Below are 21027 nucleotides of genomic sequence, written 5' to 3'. Positions count from 1 at the left end.
AAACAAGACCACCAGTCTACAGCCACGCTAGCAGCTCTGAGAGGCTGTATTTAGGAACAGCGGTGCTTTGAGCTAACTGCTAACATGCTCACAATGAAAATGCTAACATCCTAATGCTAAGCATGAATGATGTTTACTGTGTTAAAAATCTTTGTTTACCGCGCTAATATGCTAACATTTGCTACACAGCTCAAAACACGCAGACGCTGATGGGAATGTCACTAGTTTTTATCATTAACCAAAGTATAAGATATATTGAAATGTTGGTGGCGGCACTAGATGTAAAGTCAGAGGACTGCCAAAGATTATAAATCATCCGGATGGAGACATGAATGTCTGTAACAAATTTCATGGCAATCTACCTAACGGTTGCTGAGATATTTCACACAAAACCACAAATGTCAACCTCATGGTGGCGCTAGAGGAAAAGTCAGGGGATCACCAGAGTCAGTAGGATTCATCTTCTGGGGACCACGAATGTTTGTACCAAATTTTGTGCCAATCCATCAAGTAGATGTTGACATATTTCACTGGATAAGTTAAAAGTTAACGCAAAGTGGTTCTGTGTGAAAACATTAGCATTGCTTATGTTTGAGGCTTCGAGGCCTAATGTTTATGGCAGGGGGATAGTTTACGGAGAATCCGTAACACTCTTTTTGACCAGTTACAAAAGGCTTGTAACTGTTCAGAGATCTCAACGGAGAACTGGAGCACATCAAAGGCTGTGGAGACGACGGGGAGGGAGGGAGACGGTGACTGAGGAACCTCTTCGCTGATCTGAAGACAGAAGGAATGGTGAAGGTTTAGAGATTCAGGCAGAAGCTTGGGAGTCAAATCAAATTATTTTCCCTTTAACTGCACAATGGACTCATTTGCGCGGCCTGAGTTGAATGGGAAATTCCCCCCAGGACGACAAGAATTAACACTCCACACTTCAAACATTCTTAGTTTGACAGTTTACATACTTTTAGCATCTAATTTTCAGCCACATCCTTCTTTTGTCTCGCCTTTGTTCTTGTTTCATCTCTTGTGTGTCTTTTTTAATATTCTCCTTTCTCTGTCTGTGAGAAGGACAGTTCCACAAGGACCTCCTTTATTCCAAATCCAAATGATACTTAGCCAAATGAGATGAGTTGATGTGTTGAGATGTGATTTTCCATTTACAGATTACTGTGTCATGATATTTCCTTTTAAAATGTCCCTTTTTAGGACTGATTATGACTTTTCCCAGAGTAAAAAGTCATTAATTTACTATTTCTCTTTTAATTTTAAAACATAATTTTTTACTTTTGTGTGAAATGATCTTCCGAATAATCCATTAAACAAACCAAACCATACCGATCTTCTCACCTGGTGAAGAGATGCATTTAAGAGGTTGGAAAGCTGCAGGAGGTGAGTGCTGGCACCCTCAGCTGACTGGGAGGACAAACCGACGTTTCTTTTGGCTGTTTGCAACCAGTCAACATGCAGTCTGAAGGACTGAGTGAACACGTACAGCTGGGAGAGGGACTCGTTCACCTGTGGGGACATTCAATAGACACACAGAGAAAATATGAATTATGCAAACCTTTCTACAGTAGGGAAGTGTTGTGGAGAAATTAATTCCTTGATTCCAGAAACTTTACCTTCAGTGATCTGAAATAGTCAGCAGAGAATTGGATGTGAGGAAGACCATCCAGCCTATTTTCCACACCGTCAAAGCTTACGAGTTCTTCATCTGTCTGTTGGGAACATGACGAGAAGGTTGCCTTAAAAACATTTCCAAGATATAACTGGGATTTTAAACAGAAAAGTTCCACCTTAAAACAGTCATATGAATAAACTGACTGCTTTTAAAAACATTTTATTATTTTGCTTATCCTATTTATAAGTCTGTCTGTCTAAACTATGACCTTTTACAGGGACCTTGTACTTATAAGTAATAATCATGTCTGCTATATACAGACGGTTACATAATTGAATACTCATATACAAATATACTGTACATATTGTTTAATAATTTGGTTAAAATAGGCAAAAAACATTCATTCATTGCAATAATCAATGATTTTTGTCCGTTTATTTGTATTTTCTATCAACCCACTGTATCGACTTCTTTGTAAGTTTGTTTCTTTGCTTTTGTTTCATTGCAAAGTATTTTTTAAAGTTACTATATTATTGTACACTACATCATGATACATCTGGTATTAAAAGATTTGATCTCTGCGTATGTGACATCTTCAAAAAGCACAGATCGAAGATAAAACGTGATCACAATCACAGTGAAATCTCACCAAGTCGTGGAGTTTTTTGGATAAGTTCATCAGCCTGTCCACCTGAGGGATCATTGATGCAAACATGCCACAGAGGGACAAACTGTGGGCGGGACGAGATGATGAATGGGCAAACAGCTCAGCCAATAGCAGCAGGTGGAGAAGACAAGGGGTGGAGTCATGAATTACTGAAAAGACAAGAAAAAGATCAAACTGTTAGTGACGTGTTTCTGTATTTGCATGTGTTTTCTGAAGCTGCAGTGTGTGGACCTCTCCTGGCCACCGCACTTCTTAGGTCTTAAGGCATAATTGGTAAAGAGTCTCTATTTCAAAGAGAATGACTCAGCAGGATAACATTCAGCAGTAGTTGCTCACTGTGTTTACAGCTGGCTGCACCCACAACTGCACAGAGTCCCACAGCAGGTGGCTACTGGGCTGCACTCGCTTCGTAGGGGGAGAGGGTAGCAACTCACATTTACTCTGCTCTCATTGACCCAACCTGGTGTCTCTGAATCAGTAAGAAAACCACAAAGCTGCATGCAAACACATTTTTATCTCCAACCTAAATCTAGAAAACTTGTCAAACAAGTCACACAAGATAAACCCAGAGGCAGCTGTATTCTGCTTTTGGTGAATGCTTCAGTTTTTAAACTGTAAACCATCTATCTGACTTCCTTTCATAATTTTAGGCACCCGCCTGAGCAGTGATTACAGTGCGCAAAGAACAAGAAAAACAATGAGATCAAACCAAGAAAGGCTCATTTACTCCAAAGCAGCATCACTGCATCAAATATAAGTTGCATCCTGTCATCCAGACATGAACAGATCAGATAAGAGCAGCGGTTCAGATTTCAGATTAAAGGTCTGCAGTGTGAATGAAGGTTTAGGCAGCAAAATAGGTCAGACACTGATTTACAGTCATCATATTCAGTGTCTGAATGTGAAAGAGAATATAGGCCGACAGATTTCTGTAGACTGATCATTTGTATTTCTGGTAAACATATTCAGTAGGTTGATAGGTCAGTTCACATATGTAGCATGATCTATAATCACAGCAGAGGAAGCTGTAAACACAACACCGACATATTACAGTTCCACTTCATAAAGTCATGATGTGTGTGGAGTCGTGTTTCTTACCACCTGAGAAATCTAAGTCACATATTCACTCTACTTTTAGCAGCTAAGTGCTCCATTATGTTCACCAGCTGGTTGCTAACTGTGTCTGTCTGCTGTTTGGTGCTGGGCAGGTGGTAGTGTACACTGGGTTTCACTGAAATCAGTCTCCTGCTGCTGCTGCTGCTGCTTGAATGAGGTTAATGACGAAGAAGTTGTGGGCTGTGAAACCAAAACAATGAGCGGAATGACGTTGAAAAGCTCCGTGAAGCCGTTAAGATGAACTTCAGACTCCAGTGATAGTTCTGCATGCACAGTCATGTGACCCCTGGTTGATAGAAACATTTTGATAAGCAGCTTTAATCATATAGTTTTTTAAACTTGGAAAAATAACATTAGTGTGTCGTTGTTCTACCAACAGAGGCGCAAAATCAACAAAACACTCACACTCTACGGGCCACGTCCTATTTTGATGATTTGGTTTGAAGACTTTGGTGTCAATCAGAGACTGGAGGCCCATGAACGTGGAGAGCAGCAATGTTAAGCTTTAAGCTAAGCTCTCCTGATTTCTGTCTTGCAAGGAGAACGTTGAATTACCTTGTTATTCAAAGGTGCTCTACAAACCAACCTGCCTTGAATGAATGGGCCTCCTTGTTTGAACACTTCCCTGTGTTTTGCTGTCATCTCTTCAATCTGAGAATGATTAATTCCCCCCCAAATCCTCTGTGTTTGTTTTGTCTCGTTCTGTTAAGCTTCCTTAATCAATGATGACCTCCATTCAAGGAAATAACACTTTAATCAAGATTAGTTCATGTCTGTAAATCTATCCGCTGGTTTATGCAACTTCAGAAATCCCATAACACAGGCCAACAAAGAAATGAAGTGTCCGTTAGCGTTAGATCAGGGTGAAGGAATGAGAGGTATGCTGTGGGTTTTTTTTCCCAGCCTGCTCTGGGCCTCCTGTTGGAAAAGGAGAGGGGAGCTGGCGGGGAGGTCTGACTCAGATTAATCTCTGCGAGGTGACATCAGCGGGCAGACGCCTCAGGCTGCTCTCTTTAGAGGGAAAACATCCACTTTGTTATGAGTGTCTGACACGGTGCTCTTTAAACACTTTTACTGTCATTCAAACACTAACAGCAGTAACTGCTCTCTGTTTTTGTGTAAGGTCAAAGGTCACTGCGAGAAAAGGTCCAGTCCACTGAGGCTGTTTCTGGTATAAAAATAGTTGTACCTGTTTGACTTTACACGAACTGTTTTAATTTGAATATCTATACGTCCCATTCACTAACAGAAACTGTTTAGTAAACGAAGACTTCGGATGTGTTTTTGGTTTTCATTGTTTCTATTTCACGTCCTCCTTGTTGCTATATTTGTTTTGTTTTTTTGATGCAGTTGTTGATTTAATTATTTTATAAATGCTTTATGCCTTTAAAGTTGCTATAGAAAGAAAGTTTTTCATTGATATTATTCAATTAATTCTTCTAATGAACGGCAGCAGAGTCATGGCAAATCTTCCGATCGTAGCATGACAAAATAATCTTTTTCCACTGATTAAAAATCAGGTCTGGAATATGGCACCGTCCTCTGTCTGCCTCCTCTTCAACAAAGAAAAATAAAATAGTGTATCATATGCGTCTCACTGTGAGTGAGACATCGACTTCAAGCCAAAAGTGACACGGCTCGTCTGTTTGACTGCGTCTCCACGGCAGACAGGTGTGGTTAGCTCAGGTGAGTTGATGTGAGGTAACATCTGGAAGTGAGACCTTTCACTTCTAATGACCTCATAACATGAAAAACTGCACCAATAAGATGATTTCTGCCTCCAAAGCGGAGCAATGTTTAAACACTGAACACATGATAATAAACAGATGTTCACTTGCAGCTCATTCTTTCACTCAAGCATCCAAAACTGGCCAGTGAATGAGGGCACTTACAGCTTTCAGCCAATACACCCCAGTATTACTTCACCATTTCTCTCCATCCAAAGAAAGAGTTTTCAGTCAGCTAAGGACACAAACAGGAAATTTGGAATAACTTCAGAAGGTTTATTGGAAATTTACTGAGAAAGACATCAGCAAAAAGCCTCTGTCATGCTAGAAAAACATCCCCCGGCAGTGTAGTGTACAGTCATGTATTTGGCAGAGTAAACAGCTGTGACAGCATTACGGCTCAGAGCAGAACTGCTTAAGAAGCAGAGTGAATTGGCCGTCTTTGATGTATTTAACAGGTTATTTCGTCAGCGCACGCTCACTCACACACGAAACATCAACACACGCATGCAGCGTCTCACACACTCGCACACTGTTTCCGTTCTAGTTCGTGTCAGATGCGGCGCAGAAACGCTGGAGTTTCCTGTTTTCTCTCTGACACAGTGAACGTCTCATTTCCTCCACCGGACCTTTACTCCCAAGAACTTTTAATGAACCTCTGAACAGAAGTGAATGGCGTCTGGCAGGAAGTGCCCTTCACATGCCCTGTCAACTTCCACCAAAACTAACCAAGAAACTGTTAACTGTCAGCTGGCAAACCACGAGTGTAATGTGGAGATGACTTTCTAACACGGTCACTGTGACGTAGATACGCGTTTTCTTTAGGTGTTTTTAAATGCTATGTGAATCTTGTATTTCTGAATTTTGTTTTTCATTCCATGCTTCATCTATGGGGTGAAAAGACTCAAAATATATGAATAATGTGACGAACCCACAGCAAATTATCACCTAACTCTTTCATTCCAAAGCTTTTTAGTGTATTACAGCATATTGTTTTGGTTTTATTTAATGTTTTCTCTTTGTGCGCTCTCACTGCTCTCCTCAGCGTTGTTTCCAGCAGCGGCAGGTAAAATAAAAACTACTACCTAATCAGCACCAAACAGACAGACATAGTTAGCGACCGGCTTGTCAACACAGTGGAGCTTTTAGCAGCTAGACAACCAGATATTTCCCTGAGGAGTTGGTAGAGACCAAAAACAGAGCTAAAAGAGGAGTGAATATTGGACACGACTCCAAATGAACGCTGATGTTGCTCTGTGGATGTGTAAATAGGCAACTGTTTGCTAACATGTTTGCCATAAACAACTTTACAAGATAACCAGGAGCGTTTTTCACCTGGCAACAACAAGAGCGAAGACATCTGTGAATCATCATATTAGATGGTCGGGGTCGTGTTTTGGCATGTTGGCAAGTACAGTGATTGCATATAATTTTATACTCCAGTTTTAAATTATATTACCGTCACACAGAAATGCAGTAGGCTTGGTGCACTCTCATGAAAACTGTGTTCAGAGAGAAGTGAAACTTTTTAAACCAGTTTATAACCAGACGTACCATTGTCCTTTTGACAGCCTCTATCGTGGCTAATTGTTTTGTATTTTCTGATGTGTGTGAATGCTAAGCTTTGAGGCCGCTAACTCTTAAACATTACATCTTTGCTAAAAAAAAACAAATATAAAAAATCCCCAAAACTGTTCCCTGTGTATCTAGAATTAAGGAAATTAACCTAAAAAACATCTGTCCAGTATCAGTAATGATAACATCAGATATTCTATTAAATGAGCTGATAAGTGCTGTTTCACATGTTGCAGTGTCCTATTTCCTCATGTGTCATGACAGACAGTGTGACATCAATATTTGATGCAGGTGGTCTGTGGTTTGCGTTGCAGTACCAACGTTGACCACTGGGGCAGGCTGGCAGCAACACCGACTCCATCTCTTGATACACGATCCACGATGTGCAGTGAGAGTGCAAATTACATTACAGTAAGTGCACTGATGATGTGCGATGATGACATCACTGTCTGCCTACCTGACTCATGTGTTTCATCAAACACACACACACACACACACACACACACACACACACACACTTAGAGCTTAACGGCTCCTGTTTTTGTTACTAGTCACCAGGTTTACTTAGTTAGTAATTAGTTAGTAATCGACTAGTTGTCTTTGAGTGGAAAGTCGAATTCAGGCAACACAATATCAATCCCATAATATGACCTCACCATCCACACTTTCACCCTTCAGGAAAAAGACCACCTTCACTGCCCAGTGACCACGAATGGTTCCAGCTTCACTTTCATTCACCTGCACAAACGTACTGCGTACGTCACGCAGATTGTGAAAGCTCTGATTGGTCGGAGTCAAACATTAGGCTGTCGTGGTCTCTCTGCCGAGCCACACCAAGAATTTATGACTATGATCTCCTAATCTGGCAAAACGATCACCAAATAAATATTGTGTAGCCTGATCCCGGCATGACACTCCTTGCATGTTTCCATACTTGATGATTAACTTTTGAAATGAGAATATTGCAACAATAAAGCTGAGATAATATATCTGTAAATATTCAAGCAAACATGTTTTACAGTTTAACTACAATAAGTCTGAAGCTGCTGCACACAAGCATATTGCTGACGAGTTCAAAGTACTCAGGGGAACCCCTAACACACACACACACACACACACACACACAGGACCAGCCAATCACAGCCCAACCTTACACCAAACAGCGCGTTATTTGAGAAATTCAAATGAAAATCACATCTGAGCTCTTTAAATTGCAGCTAACATTGTGTTTCAGCCCCAAATGTCACACACTCACTCATTGATTGTCTCACTCACAGACTCTCTCTCAAACTCACTCAGGCTCAAAGTAAAAGTGAAGACCACGTGCAGTAAGCCCCCCCCCCCTCCACACACACACACACACTTAAACACACATCTTCACTCACTCTCTGAAAGTACCATAAACAAACTTACATTTCATCTTTCTGCTGCCGCTGAAGTAAACAAACCTCTTTCTGAGTCCAGTGTGTGTACTGTAAGTGTGTGTGTTTGTGTGTGTGTGGACAAAATGTAAAAGTTCCCTTTTATAGCATAGAGTATGACACATCACCTGAGTCATCAGCCATCGTCGCCATTCAAGCATCACGCCCACGCTGGACAGCCAACCCCCCCCTCCCCTCCTCCTCTAACCCCCCTCATCTGAAAAAGCTTCAAATTTCTTTGTTTGTTGATTCTGAATCAAACAAATCATAAATAAAATGAAATAGAAGAATCAGAAAATACAAAATTGAGCAATTCCCCTCTGTCCTTCCTCCTCTTCCTCCTCCCTCTGCAGCCTCGTGTCATCACCTCACTTTCTTCTTTTGTTTAACCACATTTACTTTAGTTCTGTTTAATTTAGTCTTCTGTCTCTTGCTCACACGTAAAACTGAGCTTAATGCCAGAAAGTAAGTAAAATGAAGACCCAGCAAGGAGAAAAATGACAAGTAGAAGAAAAGATCATTTATCTTTTACAAGTTTTGGACACTGAAACCTCTTATCTCATTTCCAAATGTCTTCTGATGTATATAGTTTTGGCAGAAAACAACAGAAAATGGTAAAACTAACAGGAAAAAAGGGGAAAAGTCAAGCGTGCAGATGAAGTGACGACATCCCAACAGCACAGTCCATTAATAATAAATACAGGAAAGATGATAAACTAAAGTAAACAAAGACCCCCCTTCCTCCTGTCACAGTGACGTGAAATACTTGAAGCCACAATGAATACGCTCTTGACCTCCAGCTGCTCCACCAGTTACAAGTCTGTGGTCATACTGGGCAGCCTCCAGTGTGGCTTCCTGCCAGTAATCAAGTTAATAAAAGTGACGTGGATAACAGAAACAGAAATTACAGAAATTACAGAATTGCATTTGGTGGTTTAATAACACGTCACTCGCTTTGGTTTTAGACACTTTCATTTTTGTTTTTTTTGCTCTTGTGGAATTTTAGAGTTTTGAAGATTTTTTAAAATGTTATTTTGATTTTACCAAAGAAATAAAAAAAAAAAGACTTAATCCTTGTTTTCAGGAAGTTGAGGTTACACTTGTGAAATTCTGCAGAGGTGAAACTTTGCTCTCCAAAGGCTTTTCCTCCCCTCAGTGAAAGTCATCTCTGTGGCAGGAAACTCTCTGTTTCAGTCATGCGTCCGTTTCAGTTTGATCCTGGTTGTGGTCTGATTGAAGCAGCTATAGCAATATGTTCATACTAACAGTGATTCAAATGACAACGTGAAAACAAGTCGCTCGTACTGATCATCCCCTCGGCTTCACGGAGCTCCGCAGTTGAGTTTCAGCTCCTTGTTCATGTGTCCGACTCGCAGCTTTCCCGATTGGTTTCACTGAGTTAAAAGACGATAAAGTCTGCAGAGTCGACACCTTTTGAGTCAGTGTTAATATTGATTAGAGCCTCATTAACGTTTGTACAGCTGAAGCTTTCATGTATCGTAGCTGCATTGAAGCGACTGCTGCAGACGTTGGTCTCTTTGTGAAGGTTTAAGATGTTCTGCTCATCAAGCGCCACGTGGTTCTGAACGTTGTGTATCTTGCTCGTTCAAGACGATGATTTGAAAAGACAGTCAAAGCAGTGAATAAACACATAAACTGAAACCACTCTGACAGTATAATCAACTCCTCCGCTGTTGTTCCAAACGCTCCTAACGACTAAATACTTTCATGTCACACTATCACCTGTTCATCGCTCAGCAGCGTCGCTGGAAGTAGCATATTTAGTGATTTCCCAATGAAGCGACGATTGTTTGGAACAGAGTCACCTTTAAACCTACATGGGGCGGATATTAGACAATTAAACGTTTCTGTGGATTATTCCTTTAATGTTTGCTTTGCAGGCTCAGAGAGACACAGCTGTCGATGAAATGATATCGATGCCCCAGTTTCTATGGATACCTGTGCAAAGATATTGGTGGCATCACAAGGTTCTGTATTTACTGCAGCTGATGGATGTCTGGTTCTCAAAAGATTGATTTCCTCAAAGATATAAAAGTTGTTTTCACAGGTGGCAGAGTAACTTCGGTTTTTAGAATCACTGTCCCAAAACCAGCTGATCAGCACGGAAACGTGTCCGACGCTCAGTTGCCAGTTAGGTACACCTAATGATGATGAGCCTTGAACCCAGTCCAATACAACAGCCCTGCAATGAATCCTAATGATGATGATAGATGATCTAGTTTGTGTCAGTGCAGTGGTCAGCACTGTCGCACGGGAAGTAGTCCACGTGTCCTCGTACATTTTGCAATGGCAGTGAAGAGTTCAGAGAAACATTTACTATTAACGTGCCCTTGTTATGATGATAAAAAACATATTCCAGGCAGCAGAACTTTTCCTACTATTGCTTCATTACTGCAAATTGGTTGTATGGAAATTTTCATAGAGGGCAGAGTATGAGCAGGTTAAACTTCTGTTCAATAAGTCACTACTTACTCACTCTGGGTGAGAGTGTCAGCTAAAAAACTAAACTGTAAGTAACTGGAGCATCATTATCTTACTCACTACTTTCATTAGACGGTGGTTTGGCTTGTGTCAAAGCTGCATCGTCAGTGGGTTAAAACTGCATCTGAGGAATGACGTTGCAGAGTTTCCAAGAAGCTACTAGTTTCCTGCTTCTTCTGAAATGTTTGTGATAGTTAAATGTCCACCCACCAGGATACACAATACTTGATTCGCAAGAGCTGCCTTCCCAAACCCAAACTCTCGTGGGTTTTTTTTCTTTTTTAATATATATATATGCTGCTGTCATCAGACTGGAGTAGGATCACAGATGGTGTTTGGCATCAAATGCTGAACTGCTGAACTTTGTGCCAGTGAAAGTGATGCACGGAAACAGAGGGAAACACGTCATAACGGTTGCAGCGCTGACTCGCCCGGCCTCCTTTTGTCATCAAAGATACCCATATGGGGTAATGGAGAGGCCGTGTGTCTGGCTGTGCGTTGAGGGGGGGTCGAGGGGGGCTTGTCCTCAATAGTGGTTTTCACAGACTCACTAATAATTTCCCCAAACACCCACGTTCCGGATATCTTCTACTTTTGATCTTCTCTCTCTCTCTCTCTCCTTTCTGACCTCTGTTGAATGGAGGAATGTGAGGAATGCAGCTGTGAATGGGCGAGTGGGGGAGGCTGCATGCAAATGACTGACCGACGCAGGTTTTTCTTTTTTTTTTGGCTCGCTGAATCCGATGTGAGCACACAGAAAGTTTGAAAAAACTTGCTGAAGGTGTTTATTATCACATGTATTACTGGCAACAACAGAGCACGGCCAGAGAAAAAGACCAAACATGAAATGATGCAAGTCAGGATCCGCACTAAAGTTTCAGCAAAGGCATGAAAAGACACATTCTGGCGTTTTGCCTCTGAACGCTTTGACACTGTTTGACTATTTTTAGGGATCAAACACTCTGCTGCATTGTTTCTAACACACAGACTAAACTGTCACCAATTTAAACCATCACATTAGGCAGGAATTCAGCATGGCAGCCAGACAACAGCCAGATCTCCCCATAGACAATAACTGAGGCGTGAAATCAAAGCAAAGATTGAAGTAACCGGCGTGTCAGTGCTTCCTGTGGAATTTCTTGAGGATGTGGGAGTTTGGTGTTCTGTCTGAGACCCCGACATGTCTCTGATCTCATTCTGGGTTCTGTTCCAGGGGGTTTATGTCATCATATATGGACAGTTATGTTATGCAGTTGTTACTTTTTCCAACCAGGACAGAAGTATGTTTTCACGCCTGTCTGCGTCTGCTCGTTTCCACGTTAGCTCGAAAAGTTTTTTGGCACTTTTGCTTCGTCCGTCTTCTCTGTTGTTGAAGGGTTTTTATGGTCCTGGGCGCACATCTGGTGATGGATGTCAAAAATAGCCCAAAAGTCCCAGATGCCAGCAACATGTGGCAGGATGCTGCTCCACGTGTTTTTACAATACTGCACCTGTTGATTTTGTTATATCACCCAAAGGTCTCAACATCTCCTAAAACTTCAGTGTATCTTTAACCTCTTAAAGTCTCTATCATTTATCATGGACACTTTCTTTTCTCTTACTTTAGCAGCCTTAAACACACTGATATATAATGATGAATAACAGGATACACACTGTAAAAAAAAAAAAGATTAACAAAAAGATTTAACAAAATATATAGTCCTTGAAACAAGTAAATACAGAATATGTTGTAGATACATTTGGAAATGGTTTGCCCACAACCTCAAATGTTGCTCTCACAGAAAACATAGTAAGATAACTTTTCATGTCCGTTGGCACCATAATTCCTCGGATCAGTCTTCCTGGGGAGCTGATGCGTCTCTTCCAGGGGAGCCGAGCTCCATGCTGCTCCCCTGTATTTCCAACTCTGCCTTCAGGGCCACTTTGGCTGCGGTGGGTTTTTTAAACCTGCTTCTTTCAGGTTCACATAGTTGGAAACATCAGGAGAGGTCATCGTCATAGGTTGTTGAGGCTTAAGAAACACACAGATCATTATATGAAACTATGCACTGTTTCTTGATTGATATTTAATGATATGCAATGGGACTTCACTAATTTCATAACTCTTTATGTCATCAAAGTTAATAAAATTTAAGAATTAAAATTACATTTACTGAAAAAAATATTTAAATAAAGATCCAGAAAAAGTATTTGACATTAGGTATGATGGGTACTTCAGTTTCTCTCGCTCTTCTCCTGCACAGCTTCCTTCTTTTCTGACAACTTATAATAATAATAACAATAATAATAATAATAATAATAATAATGTGAACATGTTCCAACATGCCAGAAATCTGTTCCATCGCCCTTTTCTTCCTGCTTCCTTTCAATTCATCTTTAATATTAATCCTGCTTTTCACAAGTAACCCGTTATGTGTACAGTAGGACAACAGTTAGAGAGTTAGAGACCTCGTGTTGGAACCTAGTGTTTTGTGATTTTAACACTGGTAGGAAATTAAATGGCAAACAGAGAGATCATATTATGATATATTTAGGAAATGATTGTATAAAAGGCACCTGAAGTTGATCATAGTCACTGCAGGCCCTCAGATCAGTGGAGGTGTGTTCACTCTTCAGCTCAATCTGCTGAGAAAATGAAAGAAATAACAATTAATAAGGAGATTCATTGCACTGTTGTACTCTTGTACTTGTATATTTTGAAAATGATATTAGACAAAGATAGTTTGTTTTGTGAATGCTGCAGGGGAGAGACTCATTTCTTTTACATTTTTAAAGATTAGTCACCCCGACTTCCTGCTTCAGTCAAAGCGAGAGGATGTCAGCGAGACGAGACTGTGACTAGACCCTGACGTGCCGAGGACGTCAGGACTCCTTATCAGATCTATACAGTATTAGTATCATTTTCACACTGTCTCTTGTCCGGCTGCCTGTCAACGTCTCTGTTCAAAGTCAAAAATGTCCTCTTACCTTCAGCCTCCTGGAAAGACTTGGGAGGAGAAGAAAAACAAACAGAGAAGGAATGTTAACCAGAACTACTAGGAAGGGTTTGTTTTGGCAGAGCAGTAGATCAATTGTAAACACCAGCATGTGGGGTTTAATTACTGAGAGTGTCTAATAATTAAGCTGTAAAATGTGGAGATATTATCACCTTTGATACTTGTACACATCCACAACAACCGTCAGGATGTAGAGGACCAACACCACTCCACATATAATGTAAGGAATTGCCACAACACACTCTGTGCTGCCTGAAAAACACAACGTGACAGAACAGCAGGTTATTGAGAGTCATTCAAAAGAAAATCTCTGTGGAAACAACCAGTAAAAGTTATTTGTTGTTGGGGGTTTTTTCCACCTTGTGATGTCAGATGAACGATATCTTCCACCTGTGATGCAACTCATTTTGCAATCAAGCACTTTTTTATTTGGTGTATTCGCTTTCCCCTCAACTTGCATCGCTTTGCATTAAGTTATCCATTTTCTTCTTTCCGTTCTTTTTCCAGAGAATGTGAGCAGTCGTTCCTTCTTTGCAGTATGTTGCATTCTGGTCTGTTCAGGCTTCTGTAGGTTTTAAAACGAGTCCCTTCTCTCATGGGTTTGATAATAAGACGTCCTTCTGTATGTTAAACTGAGAGTGCTCATAATGAAATATGCTAAATCAATAAAATGACCTTGCCTCGTGTTGAGCGACGGACACCAAAACTGTTTACTAATTTCTCTCTCCTCCACCTCGCCTCACTTTACGTCTCTTTTCAGCTTCATTTCTTTTACTTCACTTCACCGTACTTCATTGACTGACTTGACTTGACTTCACATTACCTTCTCTCACTTCCCCTCATTTCACTTTCCTTTACTTTACTTAGTAGTTTTGCTTTGTGGCTTCATGTCACCTCTCGTCACATCATCTATTTTCGACAAAGATGACAAATATACCTTCAACAACGTAGAAACACAGGCTTCAGTTTCTGTGTATTTTACTGTAGACTTTTTCCTTGTTTACATCTTATCTCAGATAAATTCCTACAACAGCAGGAGGTGAAACATCATCCAGTGAATTGGATTTTGTTCCCTTATGAATCAGTGTTCCCCAAATTCACTGATTGACTGACTCTCCACAGCTGTACATGGACAGAGGACCAGATTAAGAGCAGTATTGGTTAAAAAGAATGAGGACTATAAGTTTACCTGTAGTGGAATTGACGTCCAGAGTCACAGGTCTGGACCTCTGAGAGCCCCTCTGGGTTTGGGCCTCACACAGATACACCCTGCTGTCCCTCTGACTGACCTGTAGGACCAGCATCTCTCCCTCCCCCTTCTTAGTCAGCTGTGGTGAGGAGAAGTGACACATGCTGTATGTTCAGCACATACATGTCTCAATCCAACAGAAGCAAAAGTGTTTTTGAGAGAATCTAGTTTTCGTACTTCCTACTGAATAAGATATGCTTAAATTCTAGTTGTCTCTCATCGTAGTATAAATATACCCCTTACAGTATGGATCGCCATTTTCTAGTATTACAAGGAATCAAACTTGGGGTCCTTACAAAACACCACGTGGCCAAAAGTATGTGGACACACGAACATTATGTATGTGAGGTGTTGAACGTGTCGTTCCAGAGCCACGGACATTAATCTGCTGGTAACAACCTCCCCTCATCTGGTTTTAACGTGTCAGCAGGGATTTCTTCCCATTCAGCCACCAGAACATCGGTCACTGGTGTTGGGTGATGGGTCTGGTTCGCAATTGGCGTTCCAGTTCATCCCAAAGGTGTTGGATGGGGTTGAGGTCCCACCAAACTGGGAAAACCATTTCTTCATGGACTTGGCTTTGCCGCACGGGTATCGTCATGGTCCCTTAAACTGTTGTTGGAAGAACAATATCATCTAATATATCATTGAATGCTGAGCTCAAACAGCTCCAGACTAAAAATAAAATATCTGGAGTTCATTGTCCACATACTTTTGTCCCCATAGAATAGACAAAATAAATATACCTTCCTGAAGGGTCACGGACACGTAAAACATACCTGTCCAGCGTCGACTCTGTACCAGGTGTAGAGGCTCACGGGGGGGTTGGCGTCGCTCGAACACGTGAACATCACAACACGGCCCTCAGAAACAGGACCAGACGTGCTGAGTGTCACCACAGTGAATCTCGGAGCATCTGTCGGGAAACAGACAGTGATATCCGGTGTTAAAACATAACCGGCAAAACAACTTCCTCCATATCTCACAGATATTTAATGACGTGGCGTACAAGCGTATGTTTGCTTACATGTCAAATACATTCAGATAAGATCAGACTTTATTGATCACCAGGGGAAATTCACAAGCTACCCAGCAGTATATAAAGTAATTAGAATTATTATCATCAAAATTATAATCCAATTATATAATATACATTATTCTCAAATGGGACATTCTGCATAATGAATACTTTTCTTTTTGGTGCTGGAAGTGTATTTTACTTTTGTAATTTTACTTTTTTTAATTTTGAATGCATGGCTTAGACTTATAAGAATATTTCTACTTATACAAAAAGATCTGAGTACTTCTTCCACCTCTATCGCCAACACAGTACCACTGCCTGTAATACAGTAACAATGGCACCTTGTGTCGTTCACGTGAGCGCTTCGTTACTTCCGTCAACACCAAGTTAAGACAAGTTCAGCTCTTTAAACGCTGGTTAAGGAAATTCTCCCATCTGTGCCAAAAAAAAATCCCCTTCAGGTCAAGTCAGACAAACGTCTTGTTGAAACCTGTCCACTGTGTTCCCAAAGTATGTAATGCTGTGTCTAACACATTCATCAACTTAATGGCCGACATGTCAGTGTCAGTGCATTCTTCATAATGAAGCAGGCAGGAAGGAAGAAGGAGGAAGAAGAACTTGTCAAAAGTGTCAGTGAATTAATGACTGACTCAATCATCAATCAATCTGAGCTTCATTCAATAGCTTTAAGAAAGAAAACAATCAAATTCTACTTACAGTACTTCTGTAGCTGAACAAACAACTTCTTTAAGTTACTTACTTCTACTTCAGTTACAGTGTTTCCCCAATAAAGCTGTCAGTAATGAACTACTGCACTAAGTATTTGCACAGTTCATGTGGTCAAAGACAGTGGCTTCAAAACGTTTTGTCCCGTTAAATCGAAGGCATGTCTATTTGTGACGCCTTGTCGTAGTTTTTATATGTATGAATAAATCTTGTCTATATAATGACTTGTTTGTAGTAGATATCATCTTAAGACCCCTCATCAGTGGTGGTAGAAGTATGCAGATACTCCACAAGTAAAGGTTCTGCATTCAAAATCCTACTTAAGTAAAAGTACATAAGTATTGTCAGCCAATGTACTCAAAGTACTGCAGTAAAATGTCCCCAATGACTGATATTATTATTATAAAGACCATTATTAGGTTGTTAATACTGATGCATCAGTGTGTGGTGTATATATACAGTATATATATATATATAAGTACAGTACTTGTGTATGATATTGGTATTGTAAGATACTGTAATGTATACAGCTTTTGAATTTATGGATTTCCTCCGGGGGATAAAGTAAAATCTTTGAAATTCTTTACGTCTGCAGTTTCACTGAATCAGATCATGAAAACACTGTCGGCTCTCACACATTGATAATTATAAAATGACCATCTGGAGTGAATTGTCAGCAAACTTTGAACTCTCTCCTCTTCTTTTGCTTTTCACTCTTGAGGACATTTTAAATATTATATTAGTCACATATATTTAAACACATTTTGATGTCCACATGAGTAAAACATCATATACTTCTACTTCAGCAGAGGTCACTGTGGTGCTCTCTCCACCGCTGCGTGGCTCACATAAAGCAGACAAACACAGAGCGTCTCACACAGGACGTCGAGTCTCCGAGCGGTCGCAGACGGCGGAGTGCTGCCCCCTTCTGTCAGCGGGTAGGAGACAGAACAGGCGACGGTCTGGTTGTGATGGTCGGCTGAGGCGATGAAGGTCACTGTGGACGTCATGGTCATCTGTCCATCCACATTCTGCTTTAGCAAAAGAAAGAGGAAACACAGCAATGTTCATGCAATGTGTCACCGTCATGAAATAAAACACAGCAGATATCTTTTTTTTAATGTCCTAACCTGTTGAATTATACAGAGACAAAAAACAACCAAGAAATGAAGCAGAAATAAACTTTAATCTATACAAAAGGATGATAACTGAGACGCTGTGGAGGAAGAAGTGAAATAAGTTGAAGTAAATGTAGCAATACTCCACTATAAAATACTGCAAGTAAAAGTACTAAGTATTGTCAACAAAATGTCTATATGATGAAGAATAAAAAACACTCTGCAAACTGTTCATGCTCATTAATATCATAATATCATGACTCATGTAAGCTAATTTTAACTACTTACATATAAAGATGGGAAGTTTTAATCTGTAATAATATTTGTGTGTGTATGGACGATATGTATGTATATAAAGTAGCATAAAACTCAATTATAAACATTTCAAACTCAAACAATAAGGCTGGCGTTATTCTATGTTTTTCTTATTTTCAACAAATCCCACGAAAAGACCAAAACCAACTGATCGGTTTAACAAGTTGTGTGTGAACATCCAAAGCCTGATATCATTTATTCCTCTGTGCCGAGAAATGTCTTTTTATACGAGAGACAAATGTAGACTCTGACTGAACCTGCTCCTTCCCCAGCTGAGTTATCAGGACCTTCTGAGCTCCACTGTCCCCCCAAAACTGTTAAAAAACGCACACTGTCGCACTGGGTGACATGTAATGTAATGTCCACTGAATGAATAAATACGCGATCCATCACCTGCTGCATCTGTGTGTGCTCCTGCCTGGAGTTGTTTTGGAGGATCCAGGTGAGGGAGGGGGGCAGGATGGAGCAGGGCACTGGGACTGAACACTGCAGCCTCATCTGGACTCCCTCTGACACCTGATTCACGTCGGTCAGCAGGGGAGGAGACGGGTCTGTGGAGGAGGAAACAGATAACAAAGATCACAAAGATGCAGTTAAAGATACAGGTTCTTTTTACACATCAGTCACTTGGATTCATGTTTCCGGATGAAAGTGTGTCTGTTTTCGGTCGTCAGCTCCTGAGAAAAACATCCGGCTCTTTGGCTGCTAAATGTTCGCCAGCACGTGTTGAACTTTATCTGTCTGCTGTGTGACGCTGACCGTCGTGTGCAGTGAGTTTTAAGATCTTTTTCACTGAAAGTGGGAAAACTGAAACAAAACAATGAAGTTACAGACAAAGAAAAACAAAATAATGAGCTGAAAGAAGCCTTTTGTTGGGTAACTGAGAGCTCAACCCACTGCAGCTTAAGACAACAAAAAGCAACATCTTCAACTATTTGACCGCACATGTGCAGCATTCTTGGTGTGAACTAAATTTCATGGCAATCCATACGAGAGTTGTTGAGATCTTTCAGTGTGGCATACATTTCCATCTCCAGCGTGGCTAAAGAAAACAAACAACTAACACACATTCAAACTCCCCACACTAAGCCTAAGATTTAGTGAGAGAGCAATAACTTAAGTCAAATATTTGTACTTTTAAGACAAAGCCCTTCCTCTGATCACTGAATCCATTCACACCTGACTGAGCGGTGATGTTGACTCCATCATTGAAAGTGTACTTGAGTCTGGGACAGTTCAGCCTGAAGAAGTACAAGTCGTTGAACTCCTGTGTGAAGCTGTCAAACACTGTAGTGCAGTTCTTCCCCATTATGTCCCCGGCTATTTGCCCCTAAAAGAGGTGAGAGAAATCTTGTGGAGATCAGAAGTTTCCAAAGATACCAAATATGAAAGAAACAGGTGTAAAATGACCACACACTGACGGCACTGCTCATTTATTTAAATACGTCTGTCTGTTAACAGCCTGCAGACAGTTACACAGGGCTAAAAAATGCCAAAACCTTTGTCACAATCATCTTTTATGTTGCAAGATGTCTTGTTAGCCTAGCTTAGCATAAAGACTGGAAGCAGGGGGAAACGGATAACCTGGCTCTGTCCAAATTAACACGTGATATCTCGTTCGCTTTTGATCTGTACACAAACAGTAACGTGAAAAGGACATTTTATGTTCTGTTACGAAACAGCTGATTGATGATTGATTGATTACCACTGGGTTAAGGTTTTACATCCTCTTTTATACTTGTATGTTTACAGGTTTCTCCTCTTTAGGAGTCACCAATGTAAGACTTTCAAACGCTTTGATGCGAAGTTGCTTCACAGGTGACAGTCAGATAAATTGGTAAACGATGCACATGAGTTTTTGAAGAAAACAAAGAAAGGGACGACCTACTTGAATGGTCTTAGTTTTGGGTTTGCGTTCAGTTAGGACGAAAGGACCTGACATGCTCCCCTTCCTCCAAACACCACCATCTGAGCAGTTTAGCATTTTTACTTCCTCAATGACGGGGAGCTTGAAACGACATGGGACTGTGACACAGGAGCCACTGATTCCCATGATGCTTTTGGGCAGCAACACATCCCAGGTTTGACAAAAGACACCTGGAGGGGAGAATTGCAAGTCTTTAAAACACAGACTGGGTGACAAAGCAACGGCAGTCTTTCTCCTTCACATTCATTCAACCTCATTTTAATGCTTTACCCTCCAAGACTAAGAAGGAAGCTTTGACTGGAACAAAACAACAAAAGAAAACTGTACTTCCACCTCTAGAAAAATCACTAATGTGCAATCAGGGAACTACTGACCTTGCATCAGAGCGATGAGCAAAGCGACAACCGCCAGACCAACACCCATCTCAACTGGATGAGATAAAGAGTTTAAATCCAAGATGAACCAGTGGACATTTTAACAACAACAAAATAAAAAGTGAGAAAAGAAAAGAATTACATGCTGTGATGCCAAAAAGCAAAATGAATTCACACAATGGTTCAAAGAGAAATCAATTCGGAGAAGCAAATCAAATCTAACATATTATTACAAGAACACTTAAAATAAGGAATTAAGGAAGTTAAAGTTCTTGATTTGAACAGACAGTTCAGCAGTGATGAAATATAAACCTAATTCCCACGTTTAACTCACACAAAAACAGCTCTTCAGACTGACTTTAGACTACACACACACACACACACTCCTACCTGATGTACCTGTCGAACGAGTACGAGCAGATCATCCAGAGCAGACCTCTATGTGTTTGTCCGGTGAAAGAGGAATTCATATTTAAAAAAAGGAAGTGATGGAGTTAGGAACTGTACTGTGGTGAGATCCTGACTCAGCGTGATGTGTAGTCAGTCTGTCAGTCAAACGTGGCAACAAAGTGTGAATGTAAACACCCAAATTACAACAAAACATGTGTTCTAACTCGAAATTTAGTTTTTTTGGGAGCTGATACTTTCAATTGAATCAAACTTAAAGTA

At 40.6% G+C, this 21027-nt stretch overlaps 1 protein-coding gene across 1 annotated transcript; it reads right to left on the bottom strand.

The window, feature by feature from the left end:
* Nucleotides 1-606: 606 nt before the first annotated feature.
* On the bottom strand, nucleotides 607-19366 carry LOC139299282 (uncharacterized). Its single transcript, XM_070922189.1, has 11 exons — nucleotides 19237-19366; nucleotides 18451-18608; nucleotides 17502-17655; nucleotides 15657-15793; nucleotides 14818-14956; nucleotides 13810-13880; nucleotides 13600-13618; nucleotides 2274-2440; nucleotides 1626-1721; nucleotides 1351-1518; nucleotides 607-777 (listed from the first exon to the last, which is right to left on the bottom strand). The coding sequence occupies exons 1-11, from the start codon at nucleotides 19364-19366 to the stop codon at nucleotides 607-609; spliced, it is 1410 nt and encodes a 469-aa protein (XP_070778290.1).
* Between the last annotated feature and the right edge of the window lie 1661 nt (nucleotides 19367-21027).

The sequence above is a fragment of the Enoplosus armatus genome, chromosome 16, assembly GCF_043641665.1.
Source record: "Enoplosus armatus isolate fEnoArm2 chromosome 16, fEnoArm2.hap1, whole genome shotgun sequence".
NCBI classification, from domain to species: domain Eukaryota; kingdom Metazoa; phylum Chordata; class Actinopteri; order Centrarchiformes; family Enoplosidae; genus Enoplosus; species Enoplosus armatus.
The sequence above is the reverse complement of the archived record's forward strand: the minus strand, read 5'-3'. Positions and strand labels throughout refer to the sequence as shown.

Excerpts from the sequence above, each read along its gene's own strand:
- LOC139299282 (XM_070922189.1), bottom strand. The coding sequence starts at position 19,366 with ATGGGGAAGAACTGCACTACAGTGTTTGACAGCTTCACACAGGAGTTC. Across the intron at positions 15,794-17,501 it reads TCGGAGACTCGACGTCCTGT|ATGCTCCGAGATTCACTGTG; the intron begins GTGAGACGCTCT and ends GTTTCCCGACAG. Across the intron at positions 13,881-14,817 it reads GGACGTCAATTCCACTACAG|GCAGCACAGAGTGTGTTGTG; the intron begins GTAAACTTATAG and ends TGTGTTTTTCAG.